The sequence below is a fragment of the Nuphar pumila genome, chromosome 13 (genome assembly GCF_984573655.1).
Source record: "Nuphar pumila chromosome 13, dmNupPumi1.hap1.1, whole genome shotgun sequence".
Classification (NCBI taxonomy): domain Eukaryota; kingdom Viridiplantae; phylum Streptophyta; class Magnoliopsida; order Nymphaeales; family Nymphaeaceae; genus Nuphar; species Nuphar pumila.
In genome coordinates, this window is record NC_143261.1 from 263,107 (window position 1) to 282,759 (window position 19,653).

A 19,653-nucleotide genomic window follows, 5' to 3' on the forward strand; every position below is an offset into this window, starting at 1 on the left:
AAAAGATGGTGTGTTTCTCAAAATGACCTACAATTTTTTAATTCGCATAATGTCCAAATTCACAAATTTTTGGTTGTAAAAGAACCTTTTTACCCTTTGCACAAGCAAATTTCTTTCAGATATGCAAACTTTCTCTCAAATATCTAAATATGCAAATTTTCTCTCAAATATGAAAATTTTCTCCTAAATATGTGATTTTTCTCACATTCGCGAATGTCCTCCTACCTATGCCCCTATGCAATTTTATTAAAAGGAGACATTCACAAACAAGAGTTGCAAAAGTCCTCAAAATGTGCACACCTTTTTTTAACTAAATACTTGCACATTTGTAAATGTCCTGACCTTCGCATATAAATGTCCTCACACATTCGCGAATGTCCTCATGCTTGTGCCCCTTACATTATTTTAGTAAACAAAGTTAATATATTTTGGAGACCTTTGAAACTCATGGTTACAAATGTCGTACTGTATTTGCGAATGTCAGGCAAAGGGCCTCATGCCTGGTATTTACAAAAGTGCCACTAAAGGTAAATTTTTTTAGCAATACTTCAAAAGCACCACTAAAGCCTTTAGCGATGATTCAAAAGTAGGGGTGTCAATGGGCAGGATTTGGTTCAGACCCAAGTGGAACAAGACATGGCCCCGATTTTCAGGTATGGTATCAGGTTCGAACCCAGGTCTAATCAAACCCACCTTAAAAGAAACATACCCAGACCCGATAAGAACTACATGAACTAGATCCGAGCTATACCCAGTAAAATAATATATATTTTTATCATTTTTACATTAAAAATTTGCAGGTCTTAATCAAAACTTGGGTCAGGTTCGGGCATGGTATAAAATTTCATAAACTATATCCGACTCTATGTATTAATTGGACCTTACGGTTTTGACCTGGGCCTTCTTATTTATCACAATACCCGAACCAAGGTTTGATACAAATCAGGTCTGGGTAAATCTGATCCCTTGACACCCCATTCAAAAGTGCTGCTAAAACCTTTAGGAGAAAATTCACATATTTTGAAGGAAAAACACATATTTAGGAGAAAAACCATCCGTTTGGAAAGAAATTCACATATTTGGGAGGAAATGCACATATTTAGGAGGAAATTCTTACAATTAGAAAAAAAATCATATATTTAGATATTTGGGAGGAAATTCGCACATGTAGAGAAAATTTCTTTTGTGCAAAGGATAAAAAGGTCATTTTATAGCAAAAAATTTATGAATTTGGATATCGGGCAGATTTTAAAAATTGTAGAGTATTTTGAAAAACACATCATTTTTAGCGTACAGTACCCCCATTTTCTGTTTGTTAAATTGGTAACCATCATTTTTAAATTTTAACAAAAAATTAATTTGTTGACTAGAAAATCATGAAAATTAAGAATAGTTGTTTTTATTTTACTTTTTATTCACTTCTTATTTGATTTAAATATCGCTTTAAAGTTGATTTATCGCTTCTTGCTTCCTATAAATTTTAAAATACCTCACTTTTCGCTTTCTCTTCCCGAATTAAGGCCCACCTTTACCTCTTACCCCATAGCACAAAGCATACCATTGTAATGAGCATTTCATGCTGATCATGAATTCACTTTAGCTTGTTCCTCCAAAATCCTAAAAGTAGGGCCCTCCTTTTTACCGATGTTGAACCTACTGCTTGACAAGGTTTAGGACCCCTCCCCTGAACGATCTCCTGCCTACCTGCTTTAGCTAGGATTTCAATACAGATGTGGGCATCATTGAATCCAACCTAATCGGATATCATGTCATCTGATTCTAATTCAAATAGAGAAAAGTAAACTGAATCTGGATCCAGCCAGCTAATCAGATATTTTTATATGTAACCAGATTGATTATCGGTCAAATTCAGCTAAGATTCAGATTTGGCATATTTTTATATGTAACCAGACTGAACAAAGAATTACAATCCGATCATTAATTAGGCATAATCTGATTTACCAAATCCAACTAAACAGATTCATGTTAGGTCAGATATTGGAATCGAATCAATCTGCTAACGTATACTAAAGCTAAGAGTTAAAGTGAATGAAAAAATGGTGAAATTTGTCACAAATTGAGCGCTAGATGAAAGACCTAAACACAAAAAGGGCACCATGACAAAGCAGCACGCTCATGATCGACCTCCTCTCAAGCTTCTTTCACGCGCATCCACACAGGCATCTTAAGGTCGAAAGTGAATCATGGGAAATCACGTTTAGTCAGGTTATTGCTTCAGCATCTCAAAACATACAAGATGAACCAACAAGCTACACCAAAGAGAAATTAAATTACCATCTCACGGTTTTTGATACATAAATCTCACAAAAGGAGCCCCTTTGACAAAGGATTAGGAGCTCTTTTGACCAACAATTTACAATGGAACGGGGGAAAACATAAGAGAGGAGATTTACAACACCAATCATTGGAAATTTTCACAGACCTGAAATAAGCAGGTAAACTAAACATACACTATCGATAATTCACATGGGGCACAAACATCTTAATAGCATCAGAGCTCAGAGAGGATAGCTGGTATATAATGTGATAACTCAGCGGTGAGTGTTTGGAACCCATTGACGAGCTGTGTGTGGAAATCTTGATCCTCTTCCCCTATTAACCTGGAGTGGACTCGAATAGCACGCTTGCAGACAGCCATAAATTCAAGTAGAGCTGCAATAAGTTGTTGTAACTCCTGCGACCTGAGCCTAGTTGCTGGTTCACCAGACAAAAATGCCGTACACACACCTAAGACCCCACTATTCACCTAAACACAAGATGAAACATTCATATAAGCAGCAGGCAATTTCAACAGACAAGCAAGTAAACAACAACAATTACAGAAGCGCACCTGAACTGCAACACTGCCTTGGAGTATTCGTTGCAGACTCTGAAGTCGTGGAAGTTGGTCACCATCAGAACTACGGGGCTCTTCAAGCTCATTCCGTAGTGCTGCAGTCCTGGTTTCAATCATTCCAATGGCATTTTCCACTGGAGAAAACTCCAGAGATTCTGACTTCACCACCAGAAGGCGGTTCACTAGAGCAGGGAATGAGCCCTCAGTTTGGAGGACGGTCCGCCTCTTCCACTGATCTTCCAGCCCTCCTTGTGTCTTACCATTTTTGGTAAAGGGTGTGTCAAACAAGAAACGATCAAAAACACGAGCACGCGCAATTCCAGTAGAAAGAGAAAATATCCTCTCCCTTCTGCTGCCCAGATCTTCATCTTCCATGACTGGGTCCACCGCTGTTATCTGCAGATAGCAAACACCTGGCTGCAGCTCATCTTTATTGACCTGTCTAGAGTCGGGTATTATATGTAAAGTGTGACTGCCATCCATTCTTGATTCATAGATGTGACTAAGTTTTTCCATTATATCACCAAGACGTACATCTCGTGCCTCCCTGTACACATATTCCTTTCTATCCAGCTTCCCAAACCCTTCCCCATAGAATCCAACTCTATAGTAAGTAGCATCCATAAAGGGTATTGGGCTTGATTCCTGCTCAAGAATTGATTCGTAGATATTGGTGAGAGATGTGTGGCATTTTGCTAGTTGTCCAAATGCCCGTCTACTCTTGTAAACAGGAATGATGAGTTCCAAGATGCTCGCACAGAAATGATACAACTCTGCCTGAGAGAAGAGCTTGTTTGCAAGTTGCAAGTATTTTACAGCAGAGTCAACAGTAAGTTTGGATGCACCATATCCTTCCACTTCAGCAGCAGATGCTTCAGCAGAAATCGCATTACTGACCATAGGGCAGATCCTACGTAGAGCAGCTACATGATCCCTAGTCCAGACAGCATCATTCCTCCCTACAAGAGCCTACAATAAGCACCCCAGAGATGATAAGTAGACATGAAACGTGCCTTTGCAAGTATGTACATGATTGGCATTCACCTGCATAATAACACCAGCAACAGCAACAGCACACTGTGCAGCCTCCGCCCAAGACTGCATCTCCTGATGGGCATCACATAAATGCAGTAGCCACATAATGTGAAGATCTGGAACATGGGCATAAGCAACTGCAAGTCTATGGAAGCTTTCTGCTGTTGCATATTTATCTACTGCCATCACAGATGCCTAACAGATAATCGGCAAAACCCGGTAGTTAGCTATTTAAATTATTGAGATCTATTTCACAAAAATCGCTATTTTCAAAGGCCGATACATTCCTGAAAAGTTGTGACAATCTCAAAATATCACATATTTTGAGAATATCACATTTTATCCTGATATTAACAACGATAAATTGCCGAGATTTTCCATAGAATGCTATTCGTGACATTGAGATAACTGGAAAAAGAAAGGACACTAACTACAGGCACATACCAAAAGAGCATGCTCCAGGCCAGCATCAAGAGCCTGAAGTAAACTATCAGACAGCTGCTTCACCTCCAACCAGGACCAACGGTTCTCCACAAAGCCATCAGGTACTGCCTCAAGAGCATCTTCAAGAAGACCACACTCTCTTAATAGCTCACGAGTCCTATCCTCATTAGCCATTTCCTCCAATGATTTCCTAAGACGCCGTGCTTCCCCACTCTCTTCAAGTGAACCATCAGATTTCATCTGAGTGACTTGAACATCAGACATCAGCTCAGATAAAGTAATTGTCAACATGACCCGGAGACGTGTTGTATGCATAAAATAACAGAACGAACTCTGAAAAAGAAAAAGAAAGACAAATTATGCCAGCCTTCTAGCACAACAAATTGTAACATCAAACTGTGGCAACTAGAGTTACCCTGACAAGAATTTGAAGTCCAACAACTGCCCTTTTCCTAATGGAATCATTTCGAAAAACAGCAAGACGGAGCAGATGGAATGCAACTTGCTTCAGAAATCGGTCATTTTCCCTAGACATCAGTGTTGCTCCATGAAGACTGAAGATATTGTTAAATACAGGTACTAGAGCTTTCCAGAAAGCTAATGGTTGGCTGCGGGAAAACAAACTCATAATCAAAGATGTAATGCAGTCCAACTTCCCATAATCTGTAGCAATGCTGTGAGATGCTGCAGCTACAGAAATTTTTTCGGTTATCTCCAGAACTTGAAGACTAACAGCTGCACTTAAATTTTCCTCCCAGAGTTCCTGAATAAAATGTCCAAAAGTAAAAAGTCAACTTTAAGCACCATTAACAAACATCCTAAAGAGAAATGTAAATGAACAATAACGAAAATAACACCAACCAGCTTTTGTCTCAATATTGGATGTAGAGATTCTCTCAATGCTCTAGTAGAAGCTCCTATCCTTGAAGATTGAGCCTGCGCAAGAGCTTCCCTTAGAGAGTAAGGTTGACTTGGTGAACTTAACTGGGGACTGACTCTCTGCCACAAATAGCCACCCTCTGGTGTAGCCTGAGGCTGTATCACATGATCTAAATATTAGTTTCCAATGAACTCGGAAAAAATCAACAATTCAAGATGATATTCAGACAGACTGGATGTACTTGAATTGTAAGCTCATTGCTGACTCCTATCACTAAAGAATGCTTACTGTGGTGAACCATTAATACAAATTTCTGTCTGGGTGGTGACTCGATACCAATAACTATAATTTCCTTATATGTCTCAACAATCTTTATAGGGATAGGAGTCAGCAAGTCACTCAAGAAAACTGTATATACTGAAAATACATGTCAACATTTTGAAGAAGATAATCAAGAGCAAAATAAAATGATATAAGATGTATGAACGCACAAAGTTCACAAAGGTTTGGTTTGGATATACAAGAAGAATTTGGCATGACATACACCCTCCAGAAGATTCTGAAAGGTCACAAATTTGAACATGTAAGGGCTCAATAAAAGACACTCCTAGTAGCCATACAGTATTTGCAATTGAATGCAACACATTTTTTTTTCTGTTATCTGTACATTTTTCTATGAGCATCCTGCATTAACTATATTATGTGATATTGCGCCCTTCAAATTCTTTATGTAAAGGCATTGGTCCAGCACTCATGTCCTTGAGTGCCTCATCTGTTGCGACATCTGTTCTACCTTGTGTTTAAATATGTATATCCCACGTGCGCGCACACACACACACACACACACACACACTATATATATATATATATATATATATATATATATATATATATATATATATATATATATATATATATATATATATATATAGCATCGAGAAGGGTAAAATTATGTATTCGTAAAGCCTTATATGGGCTATAGATTCAATGGTGTAATGTTAGATCTTAGTTTTAAATCTTGTTATAATGACAACTTTTTTGTAAGATCTACAAACTCAGATATTATTATTTTATTACTTTACATAGATGATATGATCATTTCTGACAATGACAGAAAAGGAGTAGAACAAATCAAAACCATGCTTAAAGAAATTTTTGACATGAATGACCTTGGTTTTTTAATATATTTTTAGGCATTGAAGTTGCTTACTCTCCAAGGGGTACATTCTATATCAAATTCTATATCAAATGGAGTTTGCAGCATATTATTGCTCGATCAAGAATCACTGATGATAAAAGAGAAGTTATTAATGCAAAGATGAGAGTCGAAGATGAGATTTTATTGGAAGACACAACTCCATATAAACAACTTATTGGCCCTCTAACTTACTTGTCCATCACCCGACTTGATATTGCTCATGTTGTTTACAACGAAGTTGATTCCAGCATGCATCAAACAGAGTCCACAAGAGTGTGGCGTTGAGGATCGTCATATACATAAAGAATACTATTACAAAAAGAGTTTTTCTTGTCCTCATCTTTTTCATTGAATTTGATAGCATATACCGACTCTGATTGGAGAGGAAAATTTGATAACCACCACTCAACTACTAGGTTTTGTGTATTTTTAGGTGATTCTCTTAGTTCATGGCAATACAAAAAGCAACAAAAGATGTCTTTGTCTTCCACAAAGGCCGATAGTGTATATAAATGGGCATTTCACCCATTATTTGTTATGCTTCTAGTGAGCATTTTATTAATACAAATTATATTTTTTATGTGTTTGGAAATGCTTGGGAGAGAAAGGTTTAGAATGGTTGACAAATCTTTTTAACTTGATTTGGCGAACAAATAAGATGCCTAATGAGTGGAGGAAAAGTACTTTGGTGCCTTTATATAAGAATAAGAGTGATATACAAGATTGCACAAACTATCGTGGTATAAAACTCATGAGTCATACTATGAAACTTTGGGAGAGAGTGATTGAGTCTAGGTTGTCATGATATCAGAGAATCAATTTGGTTTTATGCCTGAAAGATCAACTATGGAAGCTATACATCTTATTAGACAACTTATTGAAAGATATAGAGAGAGGAACAAAGATTTGCATATGGTTTTTATTGATTTAGAGAAGGCATACGATAGAGTACCTAGGGACGTTCTCTGGTGGACAATAATGAAGAAAGGTGTTTCTCTCAAGTACATTAGTATAATTAAAGATATGTATGAAGGAGTAGTAACCAGTGTCTGCACTTGTGGAACGGTGAAAACCAATTTTCCGATAACGGTTGGGTTACATCAAGGATCTGCTTTAAGCCCTTTCCTATTTGCGATAGTGATGGATGAGCTTACGAGATCATTTCAAGAAAATGTACCGTGGTGTATGTTGTTTGCTGATGATATTGTTTTGATTGATGAGTCTAGAGCTGGGGTTAATGCTAAGTTAGAATTATGGAGCCAGACATTGGAAGCTAGAGGTTTTAAGTTGAGTAAGAGTAAGACTGAATATATGGAATGTCGGTTTAGTAAGCAACAAAGTAGTGATGGGAGTGTAGTGAAGCTTGGTGAGCAAGAAATACCGGTGAATGATTATTTCAATTATTTGGGATCCATCATTCAAAAGTATGGAGAAATTGATGGAGATGTAAATCATAGGATAAAGGTTGGGTGGATGAAATGGAAAAGTGCAACTGGAGTGCTGTGCGATCGTAGAATGCCATTGCGGTTGAAGGAAAAGTTTTATAGGACGACTATTAAACCCGCTTTACTATATGGTACAAAATGTTGGGCTGCCAAGAGACATCATATTCAAAAAATGAGTGTAGCTGAGATGCGGATGCTTAGATGGATGTGTGGAAATACAATAAAAGATAGGATTCGGAACGAGGAGATACGTAAGAAGGTAGGTGTTGCACCCATTGAAAATAAGATGCGAGAGAATCGTTTACGGTGGTTTGGACATATTCGGCGAAGGCCTAATGATGCTCAAGTTAGAAGGTTGGAGAAATGGGAAAATATATTAGTTAAAAGAGGTCGGGGTAGGCCTAGGAAGACTTGGATGGAGATGATAGGAAAGGATATGAATGCTTTGAACCTCACCAAGGACATGGCATTGGATAGAAATGATTGGAGGAAAAGGATTCATGTAGAAGACCCAAAATGAATTTCTTTTTGGTTCATATCGCTGACCCCAATTGTTTTGGGATGAAGGCGTAGTTGTTGTTGTTGTTGTTATGTGTTGGCCTTCTTGGTGATTTGTGTTTTGTGCCTTCGTGCATTTGTATTAGCCCCTAGTGGCTTGTGCTTGGCCTTAGTGCCTACTTATATTTCTTCTTATTGTTCCATTACACCTTGTACTTTACTAGTGTTAGTGACATCATTCTTCTCTTGTATTCTTGATGAACTTTAAGGCATCCATCTTTGATAACATGACTAAGGTTGTTTCCAACATTCTAGTACCCATTTTCATCTACAAAAAGCTACTTTTTTGTCCAATAGGCAAAATGGGGCAACAACCTCCATGGGATTAGAATCCACCCTTGGTTCCGATAGTGCATCCTAACTATACAGCTATCAAATTCGACCCAACATCACAGAAGAGATTGGCTATGACATCTTGAATGACAAGAAGTTAAGATTTCTCCAACCATAGAATACCAGCAAATTTCAATTTGTGATGTACTGAACTTTCTGATGCTAAGGTCTGAAATCAATTATGGGATTGGCTTTTCAGTACACCATCCATGCATATCCACACAAAGATAAACAGAAATAATACCTTTTGGTAAAAGAAAATGACATTAGCAGAAAATGCAAAGTTACAGTACCATAATGCCAACTTTCCACAAAAACATCTGAATTGTCATAAATAAAAACTAGCCCAAAACCAGTGATCTTGGGACAAAAAAATACTTACTCGAACTTCTTGCCGAGAGGCCTCAGCCAAATAGCTGTTGATTGCTGGAGAAAGCCTGTCTGAATACCTTGGGGACAAAGGTCCTTCTACATCAGGACTTCGAGAACTAGATCCCATAAGCATGCTATCTGCTGCTTTCCTATGCTGATAACACATTATAGGGGGGAAACAGAAGGCATTACACATGGCATCAGACTGCTTTATATAGCAAACAAAGGGCAAAATGGATGGTTTCAACTTTCAAGTTACTCTGATTATGTTAACAAATTGTTACATGCAACCAATGTAGCAGTGCAAATAGTAATATATTCCTTATTCAATAACTTTAACCCATCCCAAAGCATATAAATCTTGCTACCTATAGATCAATACACATACGCACCTCGAAAAGGACAAGGCATTCTTCAAGGAGCTTGAAAAATAGTCTGGTTCTAGCAATGCTCTGTTGCCAAGCCTTAAGAAGGGATGCATCATCCAGGTTGCGAATAATTTGCAGTATAACAATTAGAACTTCACGCTTTTCAGCTGCACTCAAGTTATAGTACACTGGCATCTCATCTAGTATCTGTGAATGAAGTACAATTAGAACAAAATTAAATTGAAACATGACACATGAAAGTTCTTCACTTCGAGAGTTTGTTAATATCATACACAGAACTTTTCTCTTTCTAATAAGTGAAAAAGATTTAGTTAAATTCTGAAACTTAAATGTTTCTCAGAAACGGGAAAGTCCAACCACACAATATTGAAAAGGGAGCCACAAAAAATATGAAATGGGAATACGCATGAAAGGTACTGAAGATGGAAAAACTTTTCCTCATAATGAAACTATATGGAAAGAAATCCAGAGTATGTCAGACAACTGAAGACATCCAACACAAGATCTGCTCCATCATGTCACATTCATGACAATCAAACACCATCCACATTTGGCTGTTCTTGACATACAGCATCATGGTTATGCATACATGTCATGGGAATCTGAATATCAATTGTAATGAAATAAAGAAGCCTCTACATACCTCATACAAAAGGCACAAAGCAAATCCTCAAAGAGGTATAAACACAAAAGCCACTGAAGGGCTAATCAAGAACACTCAAACATAAAAAAATATATTCTTCATTGATGAATAAATGCACACAAAATGCATTGAATACAAGGGACTCAAGGTCCCATATTTATACACAAAAGAGAGTGAGGAGCTCCCAATATAGCTGTCGGGGGCTCCCCAACGGCTAGAAATCTAGTCGTTGGGAGCTCCCAACAGCTATATTGAGGTTATATTGTCAAGGGCATTATATTGAGGTTATATTGTCAAGGACAATAATACCCTTGACAATATAACCAAAGGTAAAAAAAAAACAGTTCAACCCTTATTGGGAGATCCCTATTGCAAGGGTCAAAAGACCAAAATACCCTTGAAGGATAAAGAATATTAGTCACAAGATATACAAAAGAATATATATATAAAGCACCTATATTCTAACACCCCCCCTCAAACTCACGGAATCACAACCGAGAGTTTACCAAGAAGAAAGTGCAATATGGGAGGAGATGTGTGAAGTGATGGTTTTCTTGAAGAATTTTTCATGGAGATGATGACAATTCATTTCAATATGCTTTGTTCGTTCATGAAATGTATGATTGTTTACAATATAGATGACGCTCTTGTTATCACATTATAATCTTGAGGGTTCAGTTATGAAAACTCTCAAGTCTTATGGCAATTGCTGCAACCACAAGATTTAAAATCACATTGCTAAAGTAATTATACCAAGCCTTAGGGGCTTGTTTTAGGCCAACGAATAACTTTCTCACGTGCCAACCCTAATCCAGGAGGGTTTTTTATATAGACTTCTTCATTTAGATTTCTATTAAAAAAGATATTTTTAACATCTATTTGAAATATGACCATTTTCTACTAGATGCTACAGTGATGAGAGTTCTAACGGTGGTCATCCTTGCCACAGGGGCAAAGATTTCCTCATAGTCTATCCCAGAGTTACCAGAAGCTTCTTAGATAGGTGGGAAGCTCGCTTCCCGAAAACTCGTTTCGGAAGCACGATAGTCCTCGCTTCCGAAACTTGATGAGAACCCCGATTCCCCCACGCTTCTCCTATGCTTTCCACAAGCTTCATTTATTCTTATTATATGTTCACTTACTCAACTTTTCATGTTTTTTATGTGTTTTCTCTGACTCTTCTCACTCATTTCCAAGTGCTTTCGCTAAATTGGTAGTCATCATTTTTAGATTTTGTTAAAAATTTAATTCTTACACTAAAAAATCATGAAATTTAATATTAGTCACTTTTATTTTATTTTTTGTGTTTTATTTTTATTCTCATTCAATTCTTATATTTTTTTTATTCCTCGCTTCCCGCTTCCTATATATTTTAAAATGCATCGCTTCTCGCTTTCGCTTCCCGTATCGTTTCCCGCTTCCGCTTCCTAGTCTGGCAGCCTTGGCTTATCCCCATAATCTTGACTAAACCTTTGACCACTACCTAGCTTTTGTACCTCTCTAGCTATGTCACAGGGATTCGGCTAGCAGGGTGCCGCACCTGCGTCGACGCGGGTGCGGGTGCGGCACCGGGTGCGGTCAACCTGACCCTGGGTGCATTGACCGCACCCAAGGTCATTTTTGTCCATTTTTTTTTATTTTTTATTTTTAAATTTTGCCCTATGAAATGGGCTGCGGAATTTAAAAAAAATTCTTTGGGGGGGATGCTGCCCCCTATAACCCCCCGCGCCGGGGGGAGCCCCCGGACCCCCCATCCTGCAAGGGCAAAAACAATGAATCAGGCTCCACAACTCATCACTTTCATCTTTGGGGACAACCATATAAGATAAAAAAATGGTAAAAAGTAAGTTGGGTATATATATATTACATTTTTGCCCCTGCCGCACCCCCGCACCCGCACCCGCACCCATGTGACATAGCTCTCTAGTGATCCATCACTTTTAGTCATGGTTTTAAAACCCGTGACTCGGAACTCGACTCGTTCTTTATGGACTCGTGACTCGGCGGGTCAACTCGGTGACTCGGACCGGGTTTTGTTAACTTTTGATTTTAAAAGAAAAACAATATATAAATTATCATTTAAACATATAAAAGTTTGTAGAATGACTTAATTACTAGTGTAATTGATTAATAAGTAAAATAACATCAAGTAAAACTATATCTAACTTATAATTACTCATCTAATAGCAAGAAATCGAACAACCAAGCAAAACAATAATTCAATATTTCAATAGAAATAAGCCCTAAACTAAAGTTAAGTTACAAAGTTCATAAATATAAAGTTAATGATCATAACACAATGACAAAATCAAATTTCAAACATCCAAAATTCATCCACTTTTACAAAATATGATATCTCAATTCTCAAGTCAAGAGTCAATGACTCAAATCTCAAATAGAGGCGAAGTGCTATTATTTGAAACTTCATTTGAATCAATTCTTGAAACTTACATGCAACCAATGTAGCAGTGCAAATAGAAATTAATGGCTGAATTGGAGTACTAGTGGTTGCATTTTCCCTTGCATCTTCATCTTCAACTCCATCACCACCTTCATCATCAATAACATTAGCTTCTTCAATGTTTTCAACTTCCATCTCAAAGTCTCTTAAGAAATCCTTCATTCAATAAAATATGACACATTTGAGTTAACATGCAATAGAGAAAGACAAAAAACAAAATTAAAAAAAAATTTAATCAAGTTAAAATATCAAACAAACTTTTACCTCATCTCCATCTAAAACTCCTTCTTGCATGACCCATTCATCCATTGGTGTTTGCAAATATATATTGTCCAAAGAAATTGGGTCAAGACGTGTTCTCTTTAATTGCTTTTCTCTCAGACGTAAATTATAATGGACAAACACTAAGTCATTAAGTTTCTTTTGAGCTAATCTATTTCTTCTCTTAGTGTGAATTTGATCAAAGGTACTCCAATTTCGTTCACATCCAGATGAAGAACATGTTTGACTAAGTATACGAATATCAATTTTTTGAAGATCGGAGGCACATATTCCATGCATTTTCCACCACACTGCTGCATAAAGCCAAAACACACAAAAATGAAAAGTTGATTAAAGAAATATTCTTTTGCACAACACAACAATAATGTTAAAGATAAATCACCTTGCTTATGCTCATCTCTAGTCATAACAGCTATAGAAGTACCAAAATCTGCACTTGCGTCTTCAAATAACTCAAGTTGCTTGCATGCTCTTACTCTAGCTGAAATATTTGGCTCCAACTTCTCAATACATTTAATTAAACCACGCCTTACTTTAGGATGCTTTGTGAATTACATGAAATAGTGCAAATAGTCAAATACATTAAATTGATAATTGATAAAAGAAAGTTCATATTCAAAATTTAAAATAATTAATAAAAAGATATAAACAAATACATACCTTAGAAAATTGTGGACTATAGTGGTATTTGGGATTGAGATAGTATGCTGCTGCATGAAGAGGGTGATGAAGTTGATTTTCCCAACGATTGTCAATTATTTTCCAATAAGGTTTATACTTTTTCTCCTCATTGTCACGAATTTCTTTTATAGCCTCTTTGGCTCTATCCATAGCATCATAAAGATAACCCATTGTAGGATTTTCTTCTCCATCAACCATTCTCAAAACTTTGACCAGAGGTTCTATAGTTTTAACAGTTGATTCTACGACTCTCCAAAAATTACTATTCAATATAATATCATCTATCTCTTTCCCCTCAGCAAATGATGAATATTTAGAATTGTTCCATTCATCTGATGCCATCATTTTTCTAAGACCACTTCGATGTTCTAGCAAAGATTGAAGCATGATAAAATTAGTGGCAAATCTTGTAGTAACCGGTCTTAGAATTTCTTTCTTATTAGAAAATTGAGTCCTCATTAGGTTCAAAACAAAAGTATGATTGTAGATGAACTTCGTGATCCTTTTTCCTTTTTCAACACATCCAGCTATGCTTTTTATCTTAGACAAATCTTCAAGCATGAGATCTATGCAATGAGCTGCACAAAGAGTCCAAAATATGGTTTTCCTCCTATCCTCCAACATCTTTCCAGCTGCTTGATAGTTGGCTGCATTATCTGTGATTATCTGCCATTTTTTAATTTCAAAACATTATTAACATACTAGACAAATTATAAATAGCAATGTTCAATAGAAAATTACAAAAGAACAAAATGATATACCTGAACAACATTCTCTGCACCTACTGTTTCCACCACTTCATCAAATAATTTTAATAAATTTTCTCGATTCTTCACGATACTTGTTGCATCAACTGATTTCAAGAAGTAAATACCCCTTGGACAATGAACCAAAAAATTTATCAATGTCCTTTGTGTTGCATCTTTCCAACCATCAGCCATAATAGAACAACCCATTTCAGCCCAAGACTCCTTGTATTCTTTGAAATAATCATCAATTTTTTTAATTTCTTCTTGTAATAATCTTCCAGAAATCTCAGATGAAGAAGGCGGCTTCAATCCCATTCCTACTGAGGAACAAACTTCAATCATCTTCGTAAAATAAGAAGAATTGACTGCGTTGAAAGGAATGGCTGAATGATAAAAAAATCTCGCAATAGCTGAACATAACCTATCTCTAGCTTTTCTATCCAAAGCTGCTTTTATTCCAAGTTGTTTCATTGATGAAGACCCTGCCTTCACTTGAACAAAAGCATCAAGATTATGCTTTTGGGCATCATTCATCAATTTTTTCCCTTTTATATATCTTTTCTCAGTAGACTCATCACTTTCATCTGACAAGTCCATATCATTATCATTTACTTCAACAAAGGAACCAATCTCATTTACAATATTTCTCTTATATAATTTGTGTTCCTTAAATGACTCCAAATCCTTACGAATTTTTTTTCTTACAGATTCTTCGACTTTGTCGCATGGTTTCACCTCTCCTTTAATACCAACAAGATGATACTTAAGTCTATTAATGCCACCACTCATTTGTTTTGTACACCAAGTACATTGTACCCTCTTCTTTTTCTTATCAAGTGGTAAAGCAAAATCCCACACAGGGTCTTTTCCTTTGGTGAATGTTGTTGGAGTCCTTGAAGATCCTTCTTCTGACATTTCTTTGATGATTTGATAAATCTAAACTGTTAAATTTGAAAAGTTAAAAACAATGATACGGTTAGTAGATTATGTACAAAGTTATGATTCCATCATTCCACACAGGGTCCTTGACTCCTTGTCATGCCATGTTTCCCCTAACACGTTGCGGAAATCATGTACTTTTAAGATAGACAAGAAGAACTGCTAGAAGAACAAAGGGTTACACATAGGACATTTAGATGATATTCCGGCGAGATCAGAGAAAAAAACAAAACAGGAAATTATGGAGGAAGAATATAGGAAATTCAAGAAATTAACACATAGGAAATTAAAAAGAAATTAAAAAACAGAAAAATCAGTAAAAACAAAACAAAGAATTAACAAAACAGAAATTGAAATGTATTGAAAAACAGACAATGCATGTAATGAAAGACAGGAAGTTCAGTAAAATAAAAAAAAATGATACTTAGCAAAATGAAGAGCAAAACTCAGTAAAATAACAAAACAAAAAAATAAACTTAGTAAAATGAAAACTAACAGAAATTCTGGAAAACAAACTGCAAATAAAAAAAAACAAAAATATGAAATTACCGAAACTAAAACAACAAATGCAATGAGATTGAGACTAATGATACACAGAAATGAACATACGACAAATAATAAATTGAAATAAAAAAAAAACCCACCAAATTTGAAATGCAGGTAAAAAAAATTTGCAGATATGAGAAACTGCTCTAATACAGGATGAACAAATGATTCAACAATGAGATTAAACAGAAAGCAATTAATGTAGGGAAAATGCGGATAAAAATGAAAATACAAAGCAACAGAAATGACATGCAAAAATGAAAACTTAGAGGAATGTTGTGCAACTCACCCTGTAATGCATGGTACAGAGGCGTACGCCTCAGGTACAGAGGCGTACGCCTCAGGTACAGAGGCATACGCCTCAGGTACTGTCTCACAACATAAGACTCAACGCCTCGCTTCGCCTCAGTGTGCATACAACATACATACCTTCACAAATCTCTCCGAAAAAACTCGCCGGAAAATCTGCACTCGCCGGAATATCGCGCGGCACACTGTTTTTGCTGGAGAAGATGCGTCGGATTTGCAACGACGCCTTACTGTTCACACTTCACTGTCGATGTGTTTGCTTCGTTCCCAAAAAAAATAACGATACATACCTTCACAAATCTCGTCGAAAAATCGTGTCGGAAAATCTCGCCGGAATATCACGCGACGACACACTGTTTTTGTTGGAGAAGATGCGTCGGATTAGCAACGGCGCCTTAATGTATTTAATCGATGTGCTTGCTTCGTTCCCAAAAAAATAATGATACATACCTTCACAAATCTCGTCGGAAAATCGTGCCGAAAAATCGTGCCGGAAAAACGCACGGCGTCGCTGTTACTGTTCACGCCAAAAAATCCTTGTCGGCGTCGCTGTTCATGCCAGAGCTATCGTCGGATGGCTGAAAACTGAAGAGTCGAAGACCTTCTCGGCTTCTCCTCTCTTGAGTCGAGACTGTGCTTGAAAACTGAAGAGTCGAAAACCCTAAAGTCCTTTAAGTTTTTTCGTTAAAAGGTAAAGTTTTTTTAATTTCAAAATTGCCATTTTCACTAAACCAGCGGGTCTTCAGTGACTCGTGACTAGGTCCGAGTCGCCCGAGTCAGAGCGATCCTTCCAGCGAGTTTTGTCAAGGCAAAGGTGGCAGAACTCGCCCGAGTACGCCATGACTCGTGACTCGGCCGAGTCAGCCCGAGTCAAGCCTGAGTCTTGGCAATCCGAGTATGCCTAGCCGGGTTGACTCGCTGGAGGGCCGAGCCGAGCCGAGTCAGCCGAGTCAACGAGTTGACTCGGCGAGTTTTTAAACGTTGAAAAAAACGCCTATCAATCTCTGTTGCGTGAATGCTATAAAATTTGTTGAACTGTCATGATATACCTTTGACATCATTTAGTGTTTGTGGCATTTGTTTGTCTGTGCTGATTTGTTGATGAACCAAATGACATTTTGAAAAGTTATCCTGTTTAAGATTTTTTCATGTTTTGAGTTTTTGATATTTTGATCGTTTACTGCTCCGTACTGTCTCTTGTAGTCTTCATGCTCCATATCTTGTTCTGCAATTTATATATTTTAGAACAAAAAACACATCAACATAAATCGGGCATATAATCCAAATTACTTATCCAAAAGCTACGAAATTTAGTTGCCCGGAAAGATAACAGAGTGCTACATAACTTACCTGTTTGAAGTTTTCCCAAACTCCATCGATAGAGGGATCAAAATCTGTAATAACCGTAAAATTTGAGTGATTTTTTCATATTGGGTCCGGGATCCGTTACCCGGATCCAAAAGGAAATATATATATATATATATATATATATGGGTATTAAGGGTATATACGTAATAATAAGGTTTAATAAAAGAATAATTTAAAAAGTGTTATAATTAAAAAGATTTGGGTAATTGGGGTTTGGACCCAAATAGATCCAACATGTGGATCCACCATCCACTTCAGACCCGGATCCACGTTCCTTGTGGATCCAGCATCCGAGAATCGACCCAGATCCACGATAGAACGAATCTGGCATTTCGGGTCACGGTTCGGACCCGGTGCGATAATTATAAAACATTGTATATAAGAATCGTGCCTGGCACGATTCTTGTAAAGAAAAACAAACAGCCAGAAACGAAACAGGGAGGAGAGGACCTCGCCTAACCCGCCTCGCTCGCCTCACTCTCGGCTCTTCCCTCCCACCTCGCTCGAGCCCTTCTCCTCGCCGTCGATGATTCTGTTTCAATGCTGAAAGCCATCAACGTCGACAACGCCGGCCAACCTATGCCGTTAACGCCTGCGGATTCTGTCGCCGGGGACCATCTTTGCGCATCTTCAAGCGTCAACCATCTCCTTCTTCAATCACCGAAAAAAAAACAGGTAGGATTCCTGTATCTCTTCTTGCTGGGTATTGAATTAGTCTGGGTGTGATTGGGTTGGTCAAGGAGAAACCCTGTTGTTGGCATGCACCGAGTGTCAGACGAGATTCTTGGCTGCCGGAAAAGCCTAAGTCTCGAATTTGGGTGGGTTCTTGCCAAACCCTAACTCGGCAAATCCGATCCCATCGATTTGTGGGTTCTTGCATAACCCTAACCTGGAAAATCACAAATCCGATCAATTTGGGGTTTCGGCTGAAGCACCAGATAGCCCCAGCGGTGGGGTTTCCGATTTCTTGTATTTGATAACCTCAAATTTGGGGGTTCGATTCTTGGGGTTAGATGACATAATTTAGGGGTGTCCATTCCAGTTTTTGGGTGGAGGAAACGTTGAAATTTTAGTATGCTTTATTATATAACGCATATCATGCTGATGAAATTCTTGTTGATTGATCATGCCAGTCTTATCACATAACACATACCCTGTCGATGTGAGTTCGGTGGGTCGATCATGTTAGTTTTATTCTGTAACACATTTCATCCCTGGGTTAATTCTTGGTTAGCCGAATGTGTCTGTTTCATTCTGAACGGATAGCTTACTTATAGTAAATTCTGTTAACCGATTCTTGCGTCTGTTCATTTTGAGAATATAAACATGTTAAATTAATTTCTGCTAACTGATCATGATTGTTTCACTTGTAAAATATGGCATCCTTATGCTCAATTCAGGTCAATAGAATGCGGTACAATTCGACCAGCCTCGCGAACTGATTTTATTGATAGTTTCTGATTAAAAATGATCTGCGTATCCTTGACAAAAGTATATATTGTGACTTGAGTTTGAAATGCTTCATAGGTTGGTTAAACTGATTTGAGGATTATAAACTAAACACTTATAGATATGTATAAATACATATGAGGTTAAAACTCTGTATCGGATTTTGGAATGGACTTAGGCTCTTATGCATTTAAATAACTATACATTCGGATAGTGGTTCTGTGATTATACCACATGGCTTTCAAGAAAACTAGAATCTGGTTCGCGTGTTTTCAAGGTTGAAACAACAGATCAGACTTTGTAATATGTTAAACAGTGAATTGCACTCGCCAGGCTTCTCTGGTGTCGTGACAAATCTACATGAAATACCATATGCTTAAACTGTTTTTTTTTTTTGTCAAAAAAATGTATTATTTGAACTGCTGGAATGTGGTATGTTAGTTGTGCTGAGGAATGGGGTTGTTAAATTGGTTTCACACATACGATGGAGTATATAGTGATATATGGATATGTGCTTTGCCTAAGAGGGCAATATATGAATGAGTTACCCGACTAGGTACTTGAGTTATTGGCTTGCGTGCTATGTTAATACGAGTGATGAAAACCTATTTGTAATTATGGTGTGCTTGACTGGTTTAAAAGCACCGGAGCACTGTGAATGAGATTAAGAAATCAATGTGGAAAAAAAAAATATGGATGGTTTATACACCTTGGT

At 37.3% G+C, this 19,653-nt stretch overlaps 2 protein-coding genes across 3 annotated transcripts in view; both read right to left on the reverse strand.

Annotated features, from left to right (window-relative positions):
• Window positions 1–2,271: 2,271 nt before the first annotated feature.
• Window positions 2,272–19,653, reverse strand: part of LOC149817426 (guanine nucleotide exchange factor SPIKE 1-like) — a 224,570-nt gene continuing 207,188 nt past the window's right edge. For both annotated transcript variants that reach the window (XM_089985904.1, XM_089985903.1), the window contains exons 24-31: window positions 9,515–9,697; window positions 9,133–9,276; window positions 5,198–5,371; window positions 4,752–5,099; window positions 4,337–4,669; window positions 3,902–4,087; window positions 2,852–3,826; window positions 2,272–2,767 (exon numbers count right to left, since the gene is read on the reverse strand). In XM_089985904.1, the coding sequence (XP_089842030.1) occupies window positions 2,513–2,767; window positions 2,852–3,826; window positions 3,902–4,087; window positions 4,337–4,669; window positions 4,752–5,099; window positions 5,198–5,371; window positions 9,133–9,276; window positions 9,515–9,697 (2,598 nt within the window). In that variant the 3' untranslated portion in view covers window positions 2,272–2,512. The remainder of the gene's footprint in view (window positions 2,768–2,851; window positions 3,827–3,901; window positions 4,088–4,336; window positions 4,670–4,751; window positions 5,100–5,197; window positions 5,372–9,132; window positions 9,277–9,514; window positions 9,698–19,653) is intronic.
• LOC149817427 (uncharacterized) lies at window positions 9,961–13,920 on the reverse strand. The gene is made up of 5 exons (XM_089984249.1): window positions 13,518–13,920; window positions 13,280–13,378; window positions 12,880–13,190; window positions 12,606–12,771; window positions 9,961–10,016 (listed from the first exon to the last, which is right to left on the reverse strand). Exons 1-5 carry the CDS (start codon window positions 13,918–13,920, stop codon window positions 9,961–9,963), a joined length of 1,035 nt encoding a protein of 344 aa, XP_089840375.1.